This window comes from Ornithorhynchus anatinus, chromosome 15 (assembly GCF_004115215.2).
Source record: "Ornithorhynchus anatinus isolate Pmale09 chromosome 15, mOrnAna1.pri.v4, whole genome shotgun sequence".
Taxonomy (NCBI): domain Eukaryota; kingdom Metazoa; phylum Chordata; class Mammalia; order Monotremata; family Ornithorhynchidae; genus Ornithorhynchus; species Ornithorhynchus anatinus.
In genome coordinates this window covers 24,200,439-24,216,912 of record NC_041742.1, presented here as the reverse complement: position 1 = coordinate 24,216,912, position 16,474 = coordinate 24,200,439, and the positions used below count along the sequence as shown (strand labels likewise).

The 16,474-nt window shown below is 54.6% G+C and overlaps 1 protein-coding gene across 1 annotated transcript; it reads left to right on the top strand.

Annotated features, from left to right (window-relative positions):
• The first annotated feature begins 826 nt into the window (after positions 1–826).
• RBBP7 (RB binding protein 7, chromatin remodeling factor) lies at positions 827–14,841 on the top strand. Its single transcript, XM_029080067.1, has 12 exons — positions 827–976; positions 3,940–4,084; positions 6,164–6,309; positions 8,627–8,800; positions 9,162–9,277; positions 10,088–10,248; positions 10,892–11,018; positions 11,208–11,285; positions 11,966–12,042; positions 13,387–13,444; positions 13,924–14,034; positions 14,322–14,841. The coding sequence occupies exons 1-12, from the start codon at positions 961–963 to the stop codon at positions 14,388–14,390; spliced, it is 1,278 nt and encodes a 425-aa protein (XP_028935900.1). The 5' UTR covers positions 827–960; the 3' UTR covers positions 14,391–14,841.
• Positions 14,842–16,474: the final 1,633 nt, after the last annotated feature.

Below are 16,474 nucleotides of genomic sequence, written 5' to 3'. Positions count from 1 at the left end.
GATCTGCCTCTTGTACTTTCCCTTCTTCGCCCCCATTTTACAGACAGGAGAACTGAGGCCCAGAGAGGTGCAGTGACTGGCCCAGTGGGACCTCATCCCCGTGCATCTCCCCAGCGCTTAGTACAGTGCTTGGCACCTACATTATCATTATTAATGGCCTAACCAATTCCACCATTTATTTTGATTTTGATCTGCCTCTTGTACTTTCCCCTCTTCTCCCCCATTTTACAGACAGGGGAACTGAGGCCCAGAGAGGTGCAGTGACTGGCCCAGTGGGACCTCATCCCCGTGCATCTCCCCAGCGCTTAGTACAGTGCTTGGCACCTACATTATCATTATTAATGGCCTAACCAATGCCACCATTTATTTTATTTTGATCTGCCTCTTGTACTTTCCCCTCTTCGCCCCCATTTTACAGACAAGGGAACTGAGGCCCAGAGAGGGGCAGTGACTGGCCCAAGGTGTCACAGCAGACAGGTGACACGGGGGGAGATGGTATTTGTTGAAATGAATGATCATTCTGAGCCCTAACAGGATCATTTCCACCAAGACCCGGGCCTTTCTTTCCCTCAGAGGCTGAGGACCCATGATGGCCTCCAGGAGGCCATGGCCATTTTGCTGTCTCATCCCCCTTCCCCGAGCCACTTCCGGTCCCGCTCGCGGCCACTTCCGGGAAGCGCGCGCGCCCCACTGCGCCTGCGCGGCGGCGGCCCCGGCCGGGAGAGGGAGGCTCCCCCCCCCGCCCCACCGCGCCTGCGCCGTCGGCTCCCCGCCGTCATTGGCTGCGGCGGCGGCGCCGTTTGCTCTCTGACCCTCCTTCCCCGCGGCCTTGTGCGCCTGCGCGGCTTGGAAGTCGGCCTCCAAGTTGGGAGGGGAGAGGGCGGCGGGAGCCCGCAGGGAGAGGAGGAGGAGGAGGAGGAAGAGGCCCTCGTCGGCGAGGAGCGCGCTGCCCGACGCAAGATGGCGAATAAAGAGAGTAAGCGAGGCGGGGGCGCGCGCCGGCAGCGGCGCGTGGGGCGGCGGGGGGGCGCGAGGCCGGGCACTTCCGGGGGGGGAGGGGAGGAGGCGGGGGGCGGCGCATGCGCGCCGCCCTCTGCCAGCTCGGCCCCGCCCCCGCTGCCCGACACCGCCCCCGCGCGGCGGGGGGCGGCACTGCACTCTTCATTCATTCATTCATTGATTCATTCATTCATTCAACCGTCTGGATCGAGCGCCCCCTCTGCGCGCAGCACTGGAGTGAGCCCTTGGAAGGGACAGCTGGGCCACCGAGAGCGGCCCAAACGGGGGAGACGGGCAGCAAAGCAGCACCCCCACCCGCCTCCACCTGCTGGGAATTGCAGTGGTTTTTATTAATACCTTAATAATAATAATAATAATGGTATTTATTAAGCGCGAGCTACGTGCCCAGCACTGTCCTAAGCGCTGGGGTGGATCCAAGGTCAAAAGGAGCACCCTGGGGGGGGCTCCCAGGCTTCATCCCCATTTGGCGGGTGAGGACACTGAGGCCCAGAGAAGTCAAGGGGCTCGCCTCAAGTCACACAGCAGGCACATGGCGGAGGCAGGATTCGAACCCACTCCCCAGCCCAGGCTCTTTGCACCAGGCCGCGCCACTTGGCTGTGCCTGGCACTGTACTAAGCGCTGGGGGGAGATGGAAGCTAAAGCAGGGGGGATCCAATCTACATCCCACTTGGGGCTCCCAGTCTTCAAAATAATAATAATGGTGGTATTTGTGAAGCGCTTACTATGCGCAAAGCACTGCTCTGAGCGCTGGGGGGATACAAGGTGATCAGGTTGTCCCACGTGGGGCGCACCGTTTTCATCCCCATTTGACAGATGAGGTCACTGAGGCCCAGTGAAGTGACTGGCCCGCAGTCACCCAGCCGGCAAGCGGCGGAGGGGGGGATTCGAACTCATGACCTCTGACCCCCCCCCAAGCCCGGGCTCTTGCCACGGAGCCACGATGATAATATAATTATGATATAATTCTGTATAATGCCTATAATAATCATATTATTTTTATTTCCAGAGGAGGCCCAGAGTAGTGAAGGGACTCGGCCAAGGTCCCACAGCAGACGAGTGGCAAGGTCCGGTTTAGAACCCGGGTCCTTGGACCCAGGGGCCCGAGCTCTTTCCACTAGGCCACGGTGCTTGAGCCGTCTAGACCCTTACGCCCCCCCGTGGGCAGGGACCGTCCCTTTTTATTGCTCTTTTGTACTATCCGAGGGCTTAGCACAGTGTTGTGCACACAGTAAGTGCTCAATCAGTATGATTGAATGCCGGATGCTTGCTTTGGGGCGACTGCCCGCAAAAGGACGGGGGAGAGGGCAGTGCTGTGGTCATTGGCGAGTGACCCTTCCCTGGGGAGGGGAGGCATTCATTCAGTAGTATTTACTGAGCGCTTACTCTGTGCAGAGCACTGTACTAAGCGCCTGGCATTTATTGCCATCGTTCTCGTCCGTCCGTCTCCCCCGATCAGACCGTAAGCCCGTCAGAGGGCAGGGACCGTCTCTATCTGTTAGCGATTTGTCCATTCCAAGCACTTAGTACAGTGCCCCGCACATAGTAAGCGCTCAGTAAATGCTATTGAATGAATGGACAATGAGAAGCAAGGTGGGCCAGTGGCAAGAGCCCGGGCTTGCAAGTGGGAGGATGTGGGTTCTGATCCCCCTCTGCTGCCTGACCTTGGGCAAACCCCTTCCCTGGGCCTCGGTGACCTCATCTGTCCAATGGGGGTGAAGAGCGGGAGCCCCACGTGGGACAACCTGATGACCTTGTAATAATAATAATAATAATAATGTTATTTGTGAAGCGCTTACTATGTGCAGAGCACTGTTCTAAGCGCTGGGGGAGATACAGGGTCATTAGAGAAGCAGCGTGGCTCAGGGGAAAGAGCACGGGCTTTGGAGTCGGAGGTCATGGGTTCGAATCCCCGCTCGGCCACTTGTCAGCTGTGCGACTGTGGGCAAGTCACTTCACTCCTCGGTGCCTCAGTTCCCTCATCTGTAAAATGGGGATGAAAACTGTGAGCCCCACGTGGGACAGCCTCATTCCCCCGTGTCTACCCCAGGGCTTAGAACAGTGCTCGGCAACATAGTAAGCACTTAACAAATACCAACATCATTATTATTGTTATTATCAGGTGGTCTCAAGTGAGGCTTACAGTGAATGCCCATTTTCCAGATGAGGGAACTGAAGCCCAGAGAAGTGAAGTGACTTGCCCACCGTCACACAGCTGACAAACGGATCTACCCCGGGCACATTGGGAGGGTTTAACAATTACCGTCATTATTATTACCCGGAAGCCAAGAGTGCTTGGAATGGACCCGGCCATTTATTCCCCTTTTGCGCCACTTATTGCCCTTTTGCGTGATGCAAAAGGCCGACGCTTTACCTCAAAGGGTGATTTGATAGCACCTGCACCTTGTTAGCTCATTGCCCCGTCAGTGGGAATTATTGTGTTAAGAGTCACGGCCGTGCACACAGCCCAGATGGCTTAAGGGGCCAAGAATCGGATTTTTCCGCTGTCGAAAGTAAGCAGAGGGTTGTTGAGTTTTGGGAAATGAGGGACACAATTAAGGTGGGCCAAGCTCTCCTCATTTGCAAAACAATATAATGCGGGAAAAGTCGACCTTGGCAGATTTTAGTCTCCTTTAGCTGTGTTGGAGAAGCGGCGTGGCTCAGTGGAAAGAGCGCCGGCTTGGGGGTCAGAAGTCATGGGTTCTAATCCCGGCTCCGCCACTTGTCAGCTGGGTGACTCTGGCCAAGCCACGTGGCTTCTCTGTGCCTCCGTGACCTCATCTGGAAAACGGGGATTAAGGCTGTGAGCCCCACCTGGGACAACCTGATCCCCTCCCAGCCCTTAGATCAGTGCTTGGCACGTAGAAAGCGCTTAACGAATACCATCGTTATATTCATAGAGCAATCTGTCTTGTTTCCAGTGTTCGAAGATACGGTGGAGGAACGCGTCATCAATGAAGAATATAAAATATGGAAAAAGAATACCCCGTTTCTGTACGACTTGGTAATGACACATGCTCTCGAGTGGCCCAGTCTTACTGTACAGTGGCTTCCCGACGTAACTAGGTAAAGGATCTAGATAACAAACGTTTCTTGGGCGGATGGGATGAGGGTCGCGGGCTCGGAGACAAGAAGTGCCCCAGTTTGATTTCTCAGAAAAGGTTATTTGACGCTGTGTGGAGGAAACTAGATTCTCCTTCGGGATCCCTTCCGCTCGTCTATAAAGTGGATGAGGTACGGATGGAGAGGGGTAGATGGAAACTCATAATTTGTCAGAATTATTGTGGGGGGTCAAACATTGCATTTCAGTTTAAATTTGCTCGGAAGGCGCTTCTGAGCGGCACCGGACAGGATTTTCACAAAAGGGTCGCGGAGACTCTCGGGGAGAGACCTCGGATTTCTCTTTTTTTGGCTTTAAATCTTGATCATTGTGGAGTGGAATGTGACGACCTTAATCTCCTTGGGAAAACCCCACTGAGAAATGTTCCGTACAGAGGTTAATATGCAGATGTCCAAAATCTGCGGCCCAGGTCGCTTTTTTCGAACCCAAGGCAAGTTTCGCCAGCCTGCATTTGAGGTGGGAAAATGTATCTCCCTATATCGCCAATGGGCGGCATGTGGGACCTGCATTTATTATTCAGAACATCCTGCGGTTCTGGCCACACGCGAAGTCTGTGTATCTAAAATCTGCACATTGCTTGGCCTCCGGGATTATTGATCTTGTTTACTGTAAAAATCCAGTGTCAGTGACACCGCTGCCTCTGCGTGGATCTCGTATTTTGTTTTGGCGCGATGACTTAAAAGATAGGCCGCCTGCTCGGAGGAGGTGAAAGCATTCCTTCGTCCCAGGCCTCACTGTCAATCAGTCATTGGTATTTGAGTGCTTACTGGATGCAGATCCATGTACTGAGTATTTGATCCCTCGGGATATGCTTATGGAGAGTGCGAGTGCCTTTTAATCATTTGAATTTTTACTTTTTTTAATTTTCAAGAAAACGGGCTTTGCGTCAGTAAGTAATACTCGTCTTTGTCGAGTGCCCAGGTGGTGCAATCCCCTGTTCTTAGTGGGTGGGGGGTACAAAGCAACGAACTGATACATTTCCTGTCCACAAGACACTTAGAGACTTATCCTCAGACATGAAGGACCAAGTCAAGCGCTCAGTAAATACCACTGATTGATTGACCCTAGGCCACCCCTCTTGTAAAGGAGGGTAAGGAGGGAGGTGGTCTCTGACCAGGAATTTAACCAGATGGGTCGGCGATCGGGCCTTGAGCCACGGAAGATGGGTGCTCAGCTGAATTTTGCCCCCGAAGCTCAAGAGCTGGCCCCCAGAAGTCTGGTGGCCAAAGGAGAGCTTGAAAGCGGATACGATTCAGCCGGTCATAATTCAAAGGGCACGTCGAATGCGGGTCGGCTTTTTAAGAGGCGGTTCTTTCGCCCTGCCTCTCGGGAAGCTCTCCTCTATCCCTGGGCAAGAAGTTTGGGAACTCCAGGCCTACCGGGGGCCCCCCGGGGCGAGAGCGAGTAGGAGTCGGTAGCTCTGCCAGGGTTCCTTTTTCTGATCGTTTCTGTCCCCGGTCAGGCCGTTCCATCTAGAAGGGAGGCCAGGTGTCGCCCTTGATGAGAATTAAATCGAGTATCTGTGCTGCAGAGGACAGAGCTGCCAGCACAACTGGGGACAGCATCTTGGCGGGGAGGGGACGCAGGGCAGTGGGGACCACGAGGCCCCGTGCCGACCTTCTCATTCACCCACGACATCCGTGAGTGAATTTCCCCGCCAGTGGAATCTTCAAGTCCAGAGGATATCGACGGGACTGATGAAAACGGGGCCTTGAGCATGGATGCTTCAAGGTCCGATCATTCCCTGTCACCTCATTGGTGATGAGGGAAGGGGAGAGACGGCAGCACATTTGAGAAATTCCGGGTGGGGGACCAAAGGCTCCCTCTTCTCTCCCCCTCGCCCATATACTCACACCCCGCCTGCAGCCTTGGGTTGGGACAAGAGGTGTAAGGATGCAGGCTAACGTAAAACTAGTTAGAGAAGAACGACCTCACAGGTGCTGTTAAATCCATCGCGGGTCATGGAGAAATTGGTCCACCGGGGACTGAGCAGGCAGCGGGTGTCCTCTTTTTCCCCTGAACAGGCCCGAAGGAAAGGATTACGCTCTTCACTGGCTGGTGCTGGGGACTCACACCTCGGATGAGCAGAACCATTTGGTGGTGGCCCGCGTTCAGATCCCCAACGACGATGCCCAGTTCGACGCTTCTCACTACGACAGTGAGAAAGGAGGTAGGTTCCAGAACTCCCCGGGGCCAAGAATTCACATCCTGGCTTGCGTCGGCCGGGCTGAAGCTCCGCATTTATGAATGCCCGTGGACCTTTTCGAGACGGTGCCCGCGGTTTTAATTTGGGTGCCCTCGCCGTAGCGACTACCGCGGGGGAAAACCGTAGCGGAACCTACAGATGGAAGCGTACGCTGCGACGTCGATGCAGATTTTACAGTTCGTATTGATCTGGGGAAGCGGTCACTTGAGGAAAAACCTTGTTGGGCAAATGCCTCTATTCATCACCTCTTCTCCCTTTCTAAAACAACTCTAGGTTAGAGACCATCAATATAATCCGATGTCTGGGCTGCTTAAAATCTCTTCCTTCCTCTCGCTTCTCCTCTCCCAATGTAAGATCCGAGAGGAACTGATTTTAGTAATAGAGGAACTGATTAATTCCCCGTATAAGACAGGAAGAAGTGAGTTCAGTCCCTGCCACCGAAACAATGTAATGAAGTTTGGGTGCTCTCTCCTTCGTATAAATAGTGCCACCCCGTGTGAGACCTACGATCCGTTCAGCTTAGTTCGCAACCTCTGACCGTGACGGTGTTATTTTTACATCTTCTGGCATTCATTGAGTGCCAAGCACTGCTAAACCCTGGGGTCAGTCCAGGATAGTCCTGTCGGACAGAGTCCCTGCCCCACCCTCCGCGGGCAGGACTGTTAAAAACCAGGGAGAGCAGGTATCTTATCCTCATTTTACAGATGAGGAAACTGAGGTTCCATGACTTACCCAGGGTCCCGGCAGGCCAGTGGGCAGAGCTGCTGTACTGTCCACTTTGGCCTTCCTTTTCTGAGCCCTTCATTGGTTCCCCATGTCCAGCTGTAAAAATCACAATAATTGTGATATTAAGCCCTTACTGGGTGCCAGGCACTGTACTAAGCACTGGGTTGGAAGCAAGGAGATCGGGTTGGACACGGTCCCAGTCCCACATGGGGCTCCCGGTCTCAGTCCCCATTTGATGAGGTAACCGAGGCCCAGAGAAGTGAAGTGACTTGGCCAGGGTCACACGGCAGACTGGTGGCGGAGCTGGGATTAGAACTCATGACCAGAACCCTATTCGTGGATAGGGATTGCCACTCCCTGTTGCCAAATTGTACTTTCCAAGCGCTAGTACAGTGCACAGCACACAGTCGATACGACTGAACGGACGACCTTCTGACTCCCAGGCCCGCGCTCTATCCCCTGCACCGTGCTGCTTCTAACAAATAAAATATTCATTGTTGCTTTCAAGGACCTCCTCATCTTCCTCCTTTTCCCTTCCCTTTACTCCTTCACTCTGGGCACGCAGCGCATCTCTCAGTCCCCAACTACTTGCCTTCTCTTCACTCTCTCATGTCGCAGTCTGTCTCTAATTCGAAATAAAAATACCACCGTCTCCAGAACCCTACCTGAGACCTCTGAAGGCTGACCCTGGGCTTGAAGGATCGATTGAAAGAGGCAGGGAGGGCACTAATGGGGGAGGAGGTGGCCACCAAAAGAAGGAAGAGGCAAGTCGGCAAGGTTAGGGAGATGCTGCTGGACCTTAAAGGCTATCTGTGCTCTAAGTGCCTTCTCACCCAAGGGATTTTTTCGCACCGTTAACGTGATCCCAGTGAAGTAAACTGAGGAGTTAGTTGGGCAGCCAGTTGGGGGGCGGAAATGTATAAACTCTCCTCCACGGGGCCGGCAGACCACTGCGTACCGTAGAGATGATGGCGCTTCAGTCCGAGCACACCCGAGTGTGCTATTCCTGGCCCTGACTTTCCTTGTGGAAAAAAGCCTTTTTTGACCACTGGAATCTCTCATAAGTCAGAAGGGAAATTTTGCTCAGGAGAGTGTTTCAGAAGTGTTTCCTCCACAACCCCTCCGGAAGTCACATGAACGCACTCAACATGCCCTGCTCTCATCTCTCTTTTCACCAGCCTCTTGGGTTCACGCCCTCCCTCCGGCCCACAACTTGCTTCGGCTTCCCGTCTGACAGACCGCCACTCAACTCGTCTTCAAAGCTCTTCTGACACCTCTTGGGGAGGCCTTCTTCAATTAATCTCCAATCCCTTCGCTCTATCCCGCCCCTACTTCAACTCGCTCCCCGTAACATTCAACACATCGGTCTTTTCTCTTCCTGTCCGAAGGGTATTTTAGAGCGTCTACCTTGCCAGATCGTCATGTCTCTGTGGGCGGAGGTCGTGTTTCAGTTCTCTGGTACTATTGCGGATATGAATGTTTTACACACAATACGTGCTCAATATATATTTCTGCTTTTGAACTTAAAATTTTTTTTCCCCACTCTTAAAAATAGAATTTGGGGGCTTTGGATCGGTAACTGGAAAAATCGAAACGGAAATTAAAATCAACCACGAAGGAGAAGTAAATCGGGCTCGCTACATGCCTCAGAACCCCTGTATCATTGCTACGAAGACACCGTCTTCTGACGTGCTGGTTTTCGATTATACCAAACACCCCTCTAAGCCAGGTAGGTGATAATGGAGATGGTAACCTTGAGTGAACTGTCTAAGGAGGTTCAAGCTAATGGATGACTAGAAATGGCAAAATAAGGCGAAAAGATCTTTAAATGAAGTAAAAACCGACTTAAGTTTTTAAAGGGCCCAAGTTTCCTCCGTTCCTTGGTTAGAAACTGTTTGTTGAGCTGGATGTGCAGCTGCCAGTTGTCTGAAAACTTAAGGCTCACAGTTCAAAATGCGTTCACCTTGCCAGTGGCAGTTTGTCCGTGGGTGTACGCTTACCGTCTTGGGTAATGCAGCTTTTCGCAACGGCGGTTGAACGGATCGTTACCCGAAAATCATCTGAAAGGCGTATTTCCCGTTTTCTTCCAGACCCAAGCGGCGAGTGTAATCCCGACCTTAGGTTAAGGGGTCACCAGAAGGAGGGTTACGGTCTCTCTTGGAACTCCAACCTGAGCGGACACCTTCTGAGCGCATCTGACGATCACGTAAGACGCACGTTCTTCCTGGTGGCCACCCCGAAGCAGTTCCCCCAATTACAGTGGGTGGAGAGGTCCACCTTGGCCTAAGCGAGATGAAGCCAGTTTTCGGTCCCCAGGTTGTAGTTTTCCCCCCCAAAGTCGTCCACAGGGACCCATTTCAGTTTCTTAGTGGGCCAGTGGATTTAAGTCGTAATCCAGTTTTAAAAAGTTTGCCATAAAATTTGTAATAGCTTACAGGTTTCCCCTGACTGAAACCCCTTGGTACCTCCAGCGAACCACCGTCCCTCTCCGCTGCTCACCTGCGCAAGGAAGAAACCGAGGCGGGGGGTGGGGAAGATGGGAGTGATTCCATCGGGCTTGGTCTCGGACCCATCTTAGGTTTTAGGTACCTGTTCCCTGGGGGAATGATGAGCCTTCCCTCTGAGTCCTCTCTTCCTTGCTTTCTGCCACCTGTTTCCAGCCGTTGTGGTCACCGACCGTACGGGTGGACAACCACCCACTTGGTTTGGTCTTAAAATCGAATTCTGCCGCCCTGGAATTGATGGTGCAGTCGGTTGGAAGAGAGCCAAGATCTCCCTTCATCGTAAAAGCCAAACGAATTTTCAGAGGTGGTTTAGGGGACCCCTTTCAGCAGTCGGTCAAGAATAGCGCCTCATAAATTAGGTTTCTGCTTAAGGAGAGGTAGTAAAAGTGGAAAAGTCTGTTAACTCCAGACCTGTTCACCTGGAGCTTAGAGGGTGACGGGGACCGCGTCACCCTTTAGGCATGTTATGCACCTCAGGTGCTCTAACTTTTTTTTTTCCTGCGTCTCTGCAGACCGTCTGTTTGTGGGATATAAGCGCGGGACCAAAGGAAGGCAAAATCGTCGACGCCAAAGCGATCTTCACCGGCCATTCCGCCGTCGTAGAAGATGTGGCCTGGCATCTGCTGCACGAGTCCCTGTTCGGATCCGTTGCCGATGATCAGAAGCTTATGATGTAAGCTGCAAGGGCAAAGGAAACATCTGCCCCGGGACCACCCGGGCACGCCTCTGGCTCCTCGGTTGAGCCGTGGCCGGGAAGGGGGCTGGGGGAGCCCGTGGAGCGGGCTGCGCTCCGGGTCAGGTCCCTGCACCAAACTGTCCCAGAACCTTTCTGCCAGAAAGAATTAGGAGGAGGGAGAAGAGGAGAAGATTCCTCTGTTTGACCCAGAAACTACATCAAGTAGCCTCGGGCCAGATGTTCAGCAGTGGCAAGAACGTGGCTATCTGGCAAAGAAACAAAAACCCCCACAAACTCCCACCTCTCCCTGGCTTTTTTCTTAACTTTAGCTGTGAGATTCCATCCCGTCCCCTGTGTTTGTCTCGACGGACAAGGAATTTTTGAAAATGATTGGTCAGGGGTGAAACCTTTTTACGTGACTTAATTTTAGGAAGCAGCGTGACCTAGCGCAAAAAGCCCGGGCTGGTCCTCACCCTGGTTCCGCCCAAATTCCCACCGCAGGCAAAGGAGAAGTCCCTTTTCTGGGCCTCAGTTCGCTGGTCCGTAAAATGGGGATTAGGACTGGAGGATGTGGACTGTGTGAAGGGGGCAGGAGGCTTGTCTCTCGTCGTCTAACTCTCCTTTTGTCTCTCCGTCCCAGATGGGATACTAGGTCCAATACAACCTCCAAGCCAAGCCACTCTGTCGACGCTCACACAGCTGAGGTCAACTGCCTGTCCTTCAACCCCTACAGTGAATTTATTCTAGCAACTGGCTCTGCCGACAAGGTTTCTCAGCTCCCGTTGCCCTTTTTTTCCCTGGGGGAGGGAGGCGAGGGGGTGAATCTGGTCGATTCCCTGGATGTGGCCGTCGGCAAGACATTCAGTGGGGGCACGAAGTGAGTTACTTGCCGGTGGAAATTCTCGCCGGGGAACGGTTGAACTCAAATGGGGGCCCTTTTGTACTTTCTTCCTCAGACCGTTGCTCTGTGGGATCTGCGCAATCTAAAGTTAAAGCTCCACTCCTTCGAGTCTCACAAAGATGAAATCTTCCAGGTACGTACGGCGAGGCGGGGAACGTGTCGGCCGACCTCGTCAGGTTGTCCCCTCCCAAGCGCTCGGCAGAGCGCTCTGCATGCAGGGAGCGCCCAACTGAATACCAGTGATTGAGCTGGGGGATAGATCCCGAAGGGATTTCAACCCCCCTCCCGGCCGCCCTCCCTGCCAAAATAACCCCCGGGGGCCTTGGCGTGCCTGGATGGACACCGGTTTAGCTCTGGCAGTGTTTGAGCGGGTTGGGGAATCTGTCCTGAGGGGGTCCCGGAGGACGGCGGAGAGCAAACGTCAGCCAGGACGAGGGCACCGCGCCTTGCACCGCCCAAAGCTCATTAAACGCCTCTTTTCCCCCATCTGCCAGGGAATGAGGTTTTGTAAAGGGATTCGCTGAGGAGGCGGGAGGAGGGTCGAAGGGCCGTGACGACCCAAGGTGACGACCTGTCAGCACCGTGACCTGCCCTGCGGCCCTGGGCAAGTCACTTCCAAACCTCCGTGGGCCTCGGCTTCCTCAGCTTGCGGCGGGAGAATAACGCTGCTTGCTTCACCTCGCAGGCGTCACAGATGTGAGCGTTTGGACAGCAAGTGCATCTAAAGTGGAATCGGGGGATCGTCCGGGTCGGGGGGCCTCTGCTCCCCCCCCCCCCCCCAGTCTGTCTTAAGTGCCTTTTTCCATCCGATAGGTTCATTGGTCACCCCATAATGAAACCATCCTGGCTTCGAGCGGCACAGATCGCCGTCTGAACGTGTGGGACCTAAGGTGACGACGTCTCGTAAATCCAAGCGGGCTTGTAACCCGAGGCGGACCTTCCACTGACCGCCTTTCAGACCGGTGGCTTATCCAGCCCAGTTTTCAGGCCCTGTCCCCGTGGAGCATTTGGCAACGAAAACGAGAAGGTTGCCCGCCCCGCTGGCCGTCTTGGTCGTGGGCCTGGAAATTACTCGTTAACGGGGCCAGCGAGGGTAACTTAGCCACTGAGAGCACGGACCTGGAAGCCTGAGGACTTGGCTTCCGGTCCCAACTCCGCCTCGGGTCTGCCGTGGGACCCGGGGCAAGTCACTTAACTTCTCTGTGCCTCAGTCTCCTCAGCCGCAAAATAACTCAGTCCCCGGTCTCCTTTTTTGACTGCGAGCCCCAGAAGCAGCGTGGTCTGGTGGTTAGAGCAGGGGGCTGGGACTCAGTGGGAAAGAGCGGGGTTCTGATCCCGGCTCCGCCGCTTGTGTGACCCTGGACAGGTCACAACCTCTCTGGGTCCGTTATCTCTTCTGTCAAATGGGGGTGAAGACTGAGCCCCGTATGGGACGGGGACTGCGTCCAACCCGATTTGCTTGTGCCCACCCCAGCATTCAGCTCAGTGTCTGACACAAATTAAGTGCTTCAGTACCACAATTACGAGCGGGACAGGGACACTGTATCGAGCCTAATTTAACTTCTGTCTGCCGCAGTGCTTGATCAGGGCACGACACAGAGTAAGTGCTTAAGGACCATTTTTAAAACAAAAAAATTTGTAAATTCAACTCTGGTGTTTAAAGATACAGCGGTGCCACTGCTACACCAGGGAATCGGTGAAGGGCTTGGGCAGAAGGAGGCGACGGGCGGCTGAGACGAAACAGTTCACGTCTCATCCATCTAATCTAATGAATCATAATAATAGTAATTCTGGCATTGGTTAAGCGCTTACTACGTGCTACCCGCTGGTCAACAAGGGTGCCGAAAGACGTTTGGGGCTAGGAAAAATTTTTTAAAAAGCCGCAGGGAGTGCCATCTCCAGATGGTATCCCGCGTTCCCGCTAACGCTAATGATTGGAGAAGCGGCGTGGCTCAGTGGAAAGAGCACGGGCTTTGGAGTCAGGGCTCATGAGTTCGAATCCCAGCTCTGCCACTTGTCGGCTGTGTGACTGTGGGCAAGTCACTTAACTTCTCTGGGCCTCAGTTCCCTCGTCTGTAAAATGGGGATTAAGACTGTGAGCCTCACATGGGGCAAGCTGATTCCCCTATGTCTACCCCAGCGCTTAGAACAGTGCTCGGCCCGTAGTAAGCGCTTAACAAATACCAACATTATTATTATCCCCGTACGGATTGCCTCCGTTCTTTTTCCTACAGCAAAATCGGGGAGGAACAGTCAGCGGAGGATGCCGAGGACGGCCCCCCCGAGCTGCTGGTACGTAAACCCGAGCGGGCGCACGGAAGGCCTGGCGGGGCTACGGCCGGCCGGCCTTCTGTCTCTGGGGCAGAACCCTCACCTTCCCGTAGAAGAGGAGATCCCTGGCTCTCCTCGTCCCGCAAACTCGCAATCGGGCCGCTTGCCTAGGCTGCGTTCCCGTACGTGCAGCTTCCGCCCCGAGCCGCGGTCCGTCTGGAGAGAACAAACTTCTCCACCTTGCCCTTGCTCCGTTCTGGCACGCCGCAGGTGGCTTTTCCCTCGTAAGCAAAGAAGAAAATGTTCTCACGGGCCCTGTGGTTTTCTCGCTTCGCTGCGTTGGCCGAGGCTCCGAGACATTCCAGTCAAAATTTAACAAGGCACTAGACGCCGGTTTTAGAAACGGGCGGCAGGTTCCTTTCGGCCTGCCAGGCAAGTACCTTGAAGCCAGCACCTTCAAGAGCCAGGAAAGGTTCAGGTCGATCCGTTGTCTCCGGCAGTTCATCCACGGAGGACACACGGCCAAAATATCCGACTTCAGCTGGAATCCCAACGAACCGTGGGTCATCTGCTCCGTGTCCGAGGACAACATCATGCAGATATGGCAGATGGTGAGTACTAATGAAGACGTGGTCTTGTCACGCGGGGGGGGGGGGCGGGGGAGGGCGGTTGCCGAATACACCGAGGGGGGATCGGTGTACCCCACGGGAAATTGAATCCGCCGAAACGGGCCCAGAGGTAGACTGAGGAAATGCGGTTCCCCGAGTAGCCGAAGAGAGGAGTCCGCTGGGCGTCGGGGCCGGGGAAACGCAAGGCATTAGGAGGCCGGCTTCCCCTCCCGTCGGTTCTTGCCGGAGACCGGTTCTCTCACTCGCGTTAATTCCGCCCTCGCCTCTAGGCCGAAAACATCTACAACGACGAAGAGCCCGACATAGCGGCGTCAGAACTGGAGGGGCAAGGATCCTAAAACTCCGTGCGTGCGGGAAGCGGCCAAGGAGCGTTTAAATTATCTTTGGGGTTTTTTGACTACTATACATTCAGAGTACCTTCTTATCGAACGTGATGCTACCCGGACGCCTGAGGGATCAAGCGGCGAAAGAAGCTCGTATAGTTGAATTATAATGGGATAGCACCTAGCCTTCCTTACCCCCCGATTATCTCAGCACTTTGAAGTGAGCTATCGCATACTCCGACATTCAGCTAGCTAGGGAAAACCGGAATGTCACGGTAGGGGCCTCCCGTCCGCTCGCTCTAAGCATGGATCGCAGGTTACCGCGTACGACTCGACGATCGCGGAAGTTCTCATCCCCCCCGACTCTTAAGTGCTTCTAAATGTTTTTATCGATAGGCGAGAACCGCTTTGACTTTTTTCACGACACTTCCCGATTGGCTTTGCATAAATAAACTTTTCGAAGAAAGGGTGGTTTCTGTGGATCGAGCTCCCGCACGCCTTCCCTCTGGGCCGCCAACCCTGTCGGGGTGTCCTCTCCCAAATGGCCGGCGCTGTGCCCCGCGCACACGAGGCGCTCGGGAAATACCTACCAGTGATTAGGACCGACGCTAAGCTCGGCGCGGGCAGGGAACGCGTCCACCCGCTCCGTGCCGTCCTCCTCCCGGGCGTTTAGTACAGCGGGTGCTCGGTAAATACCATTCGCCCATCGATGGACGAGTGGCGTGGCCAGAAAACCCAGACGCGGGGCGGGTTTTGAGTGACGGCCGCCGACTCGTAGGCGTTAACGACGTCCTCCTCGGAAACTCGGCCCCGTCGCACGGGGAGAGGCGGGAGGAAAAAAATCCTCCTTGCTCTTGCATGAGTTTCCTGACCCCTAAGCTCCGGTGGACGCGTTGACTAGGCGGGGATGGACAGAACTCGATTTTTAACCTCAGGTTCCGCTGGGTCGAGGAGGGTTGCCATCCATCGGTCGTCGACGTAGCGGCGTCGCGCCTGGAAACGATCCTCCTTTAGGTCCACTGGCTCTTTTCTAGGACTTCGTTTCGGCACTTCGGTTATCTTGCTTTAACCGAGGCCGCAGAAGAAGCAGTGCGGGCCGGAGGAGAGCACGGGCCCGGGGGCCGGGCCCCGGCTTGCTCTCCCCGCCCCCCCGCCTACCCTTGGGACCTCGAGGAAGCCACCTCGCATCCCTGGGCCTCAGTTTCCTCAGCTGCCCCATGGGGATTAGATACCCGTTCTTCCTAGCGCCAGACCCGACGATCTTCCACGTGGCCCGGCGCTGGGCGCACGGTGAAGCACTTAAATATCACGGCCGTCAGGGGAAGACGGTGGCCGGCGGGGCCGGGCTTGCCCTCTGCCCGTATGACGGGAGTAAAATCACCTAGGCAAAACACTACTCCCCGTGTTGGGTCGGTTTCCCCCCTCAAGTGCTAGTTGAGTTTTCAAACACCTTACTAGAGAAGCAAACAGAGAAGCAGCGTGGCTCAGTGGAAAGAGCCCGGGCTTGGGAGTCCGAGGTCATGCGTTCGAATCCCCGCCCCGCCACTTGTCAGCTGGGTGACTGTGGGCGAGTCACTTCACTTCTCTGGGCCTCAGTTACCTCATTGGGAAAATGGGGATTAACTGTGAGCCTCAAGTGGGACAACCTGATTACCCTGTATCTACCCCGGCGCTTAGAACAGTGCTTGGCCCGTAGGAAGCGCTTTACAAATGAATACCAACCTTATTAGTACTCAAGCGTGATCCGAAAGGCCATTCCACAGCTGGGGGTGGTCTGACCTTCGGACTTACCCGATGCTCAGTGACACAACCCGCGTGTTGTGGTCCTTGGAGGGGCCTCTTATCAAGAGCGCGCGGGCTCAAGCCTTTTAACTGCCATTTCCCTGGTTCTGGGTCAAAGATAACTAGGAGAAAAAGCACCCGACCGTCCGGGAAAATCTCCCCTTAGGGCTGTTTTCTTCCCCGCCCCCCAAAAGGCTCACATCTCTGCTGTTACATTCCTTTCCTCCGCGACATTTCCACCCATTTTCCTAGCGCCGCCTCTCCCGACCAACACGAGATCCCGGACTGGCCCGCCCTGTCTCGGGAGAGGCCGCAAG

Coding starts and splice junctions, on each gene's coding strand:
- RBBP7 (XM_029080067.1), top strand. Junction 4,085..6,163: donor TGGCTTCCCGACGTAACTAG/GTAAAGGATCTA, acceptor TCCCCTGAACAG/GCCCGAAGGAAAGGATTACG. Junction 11,286..11,965: donor ACAAAGATGAAATCTTCCAG/GTACGTACGGCG, acceptor TCCATCCGATAG/GTTCATTGGTCACCCCATAA.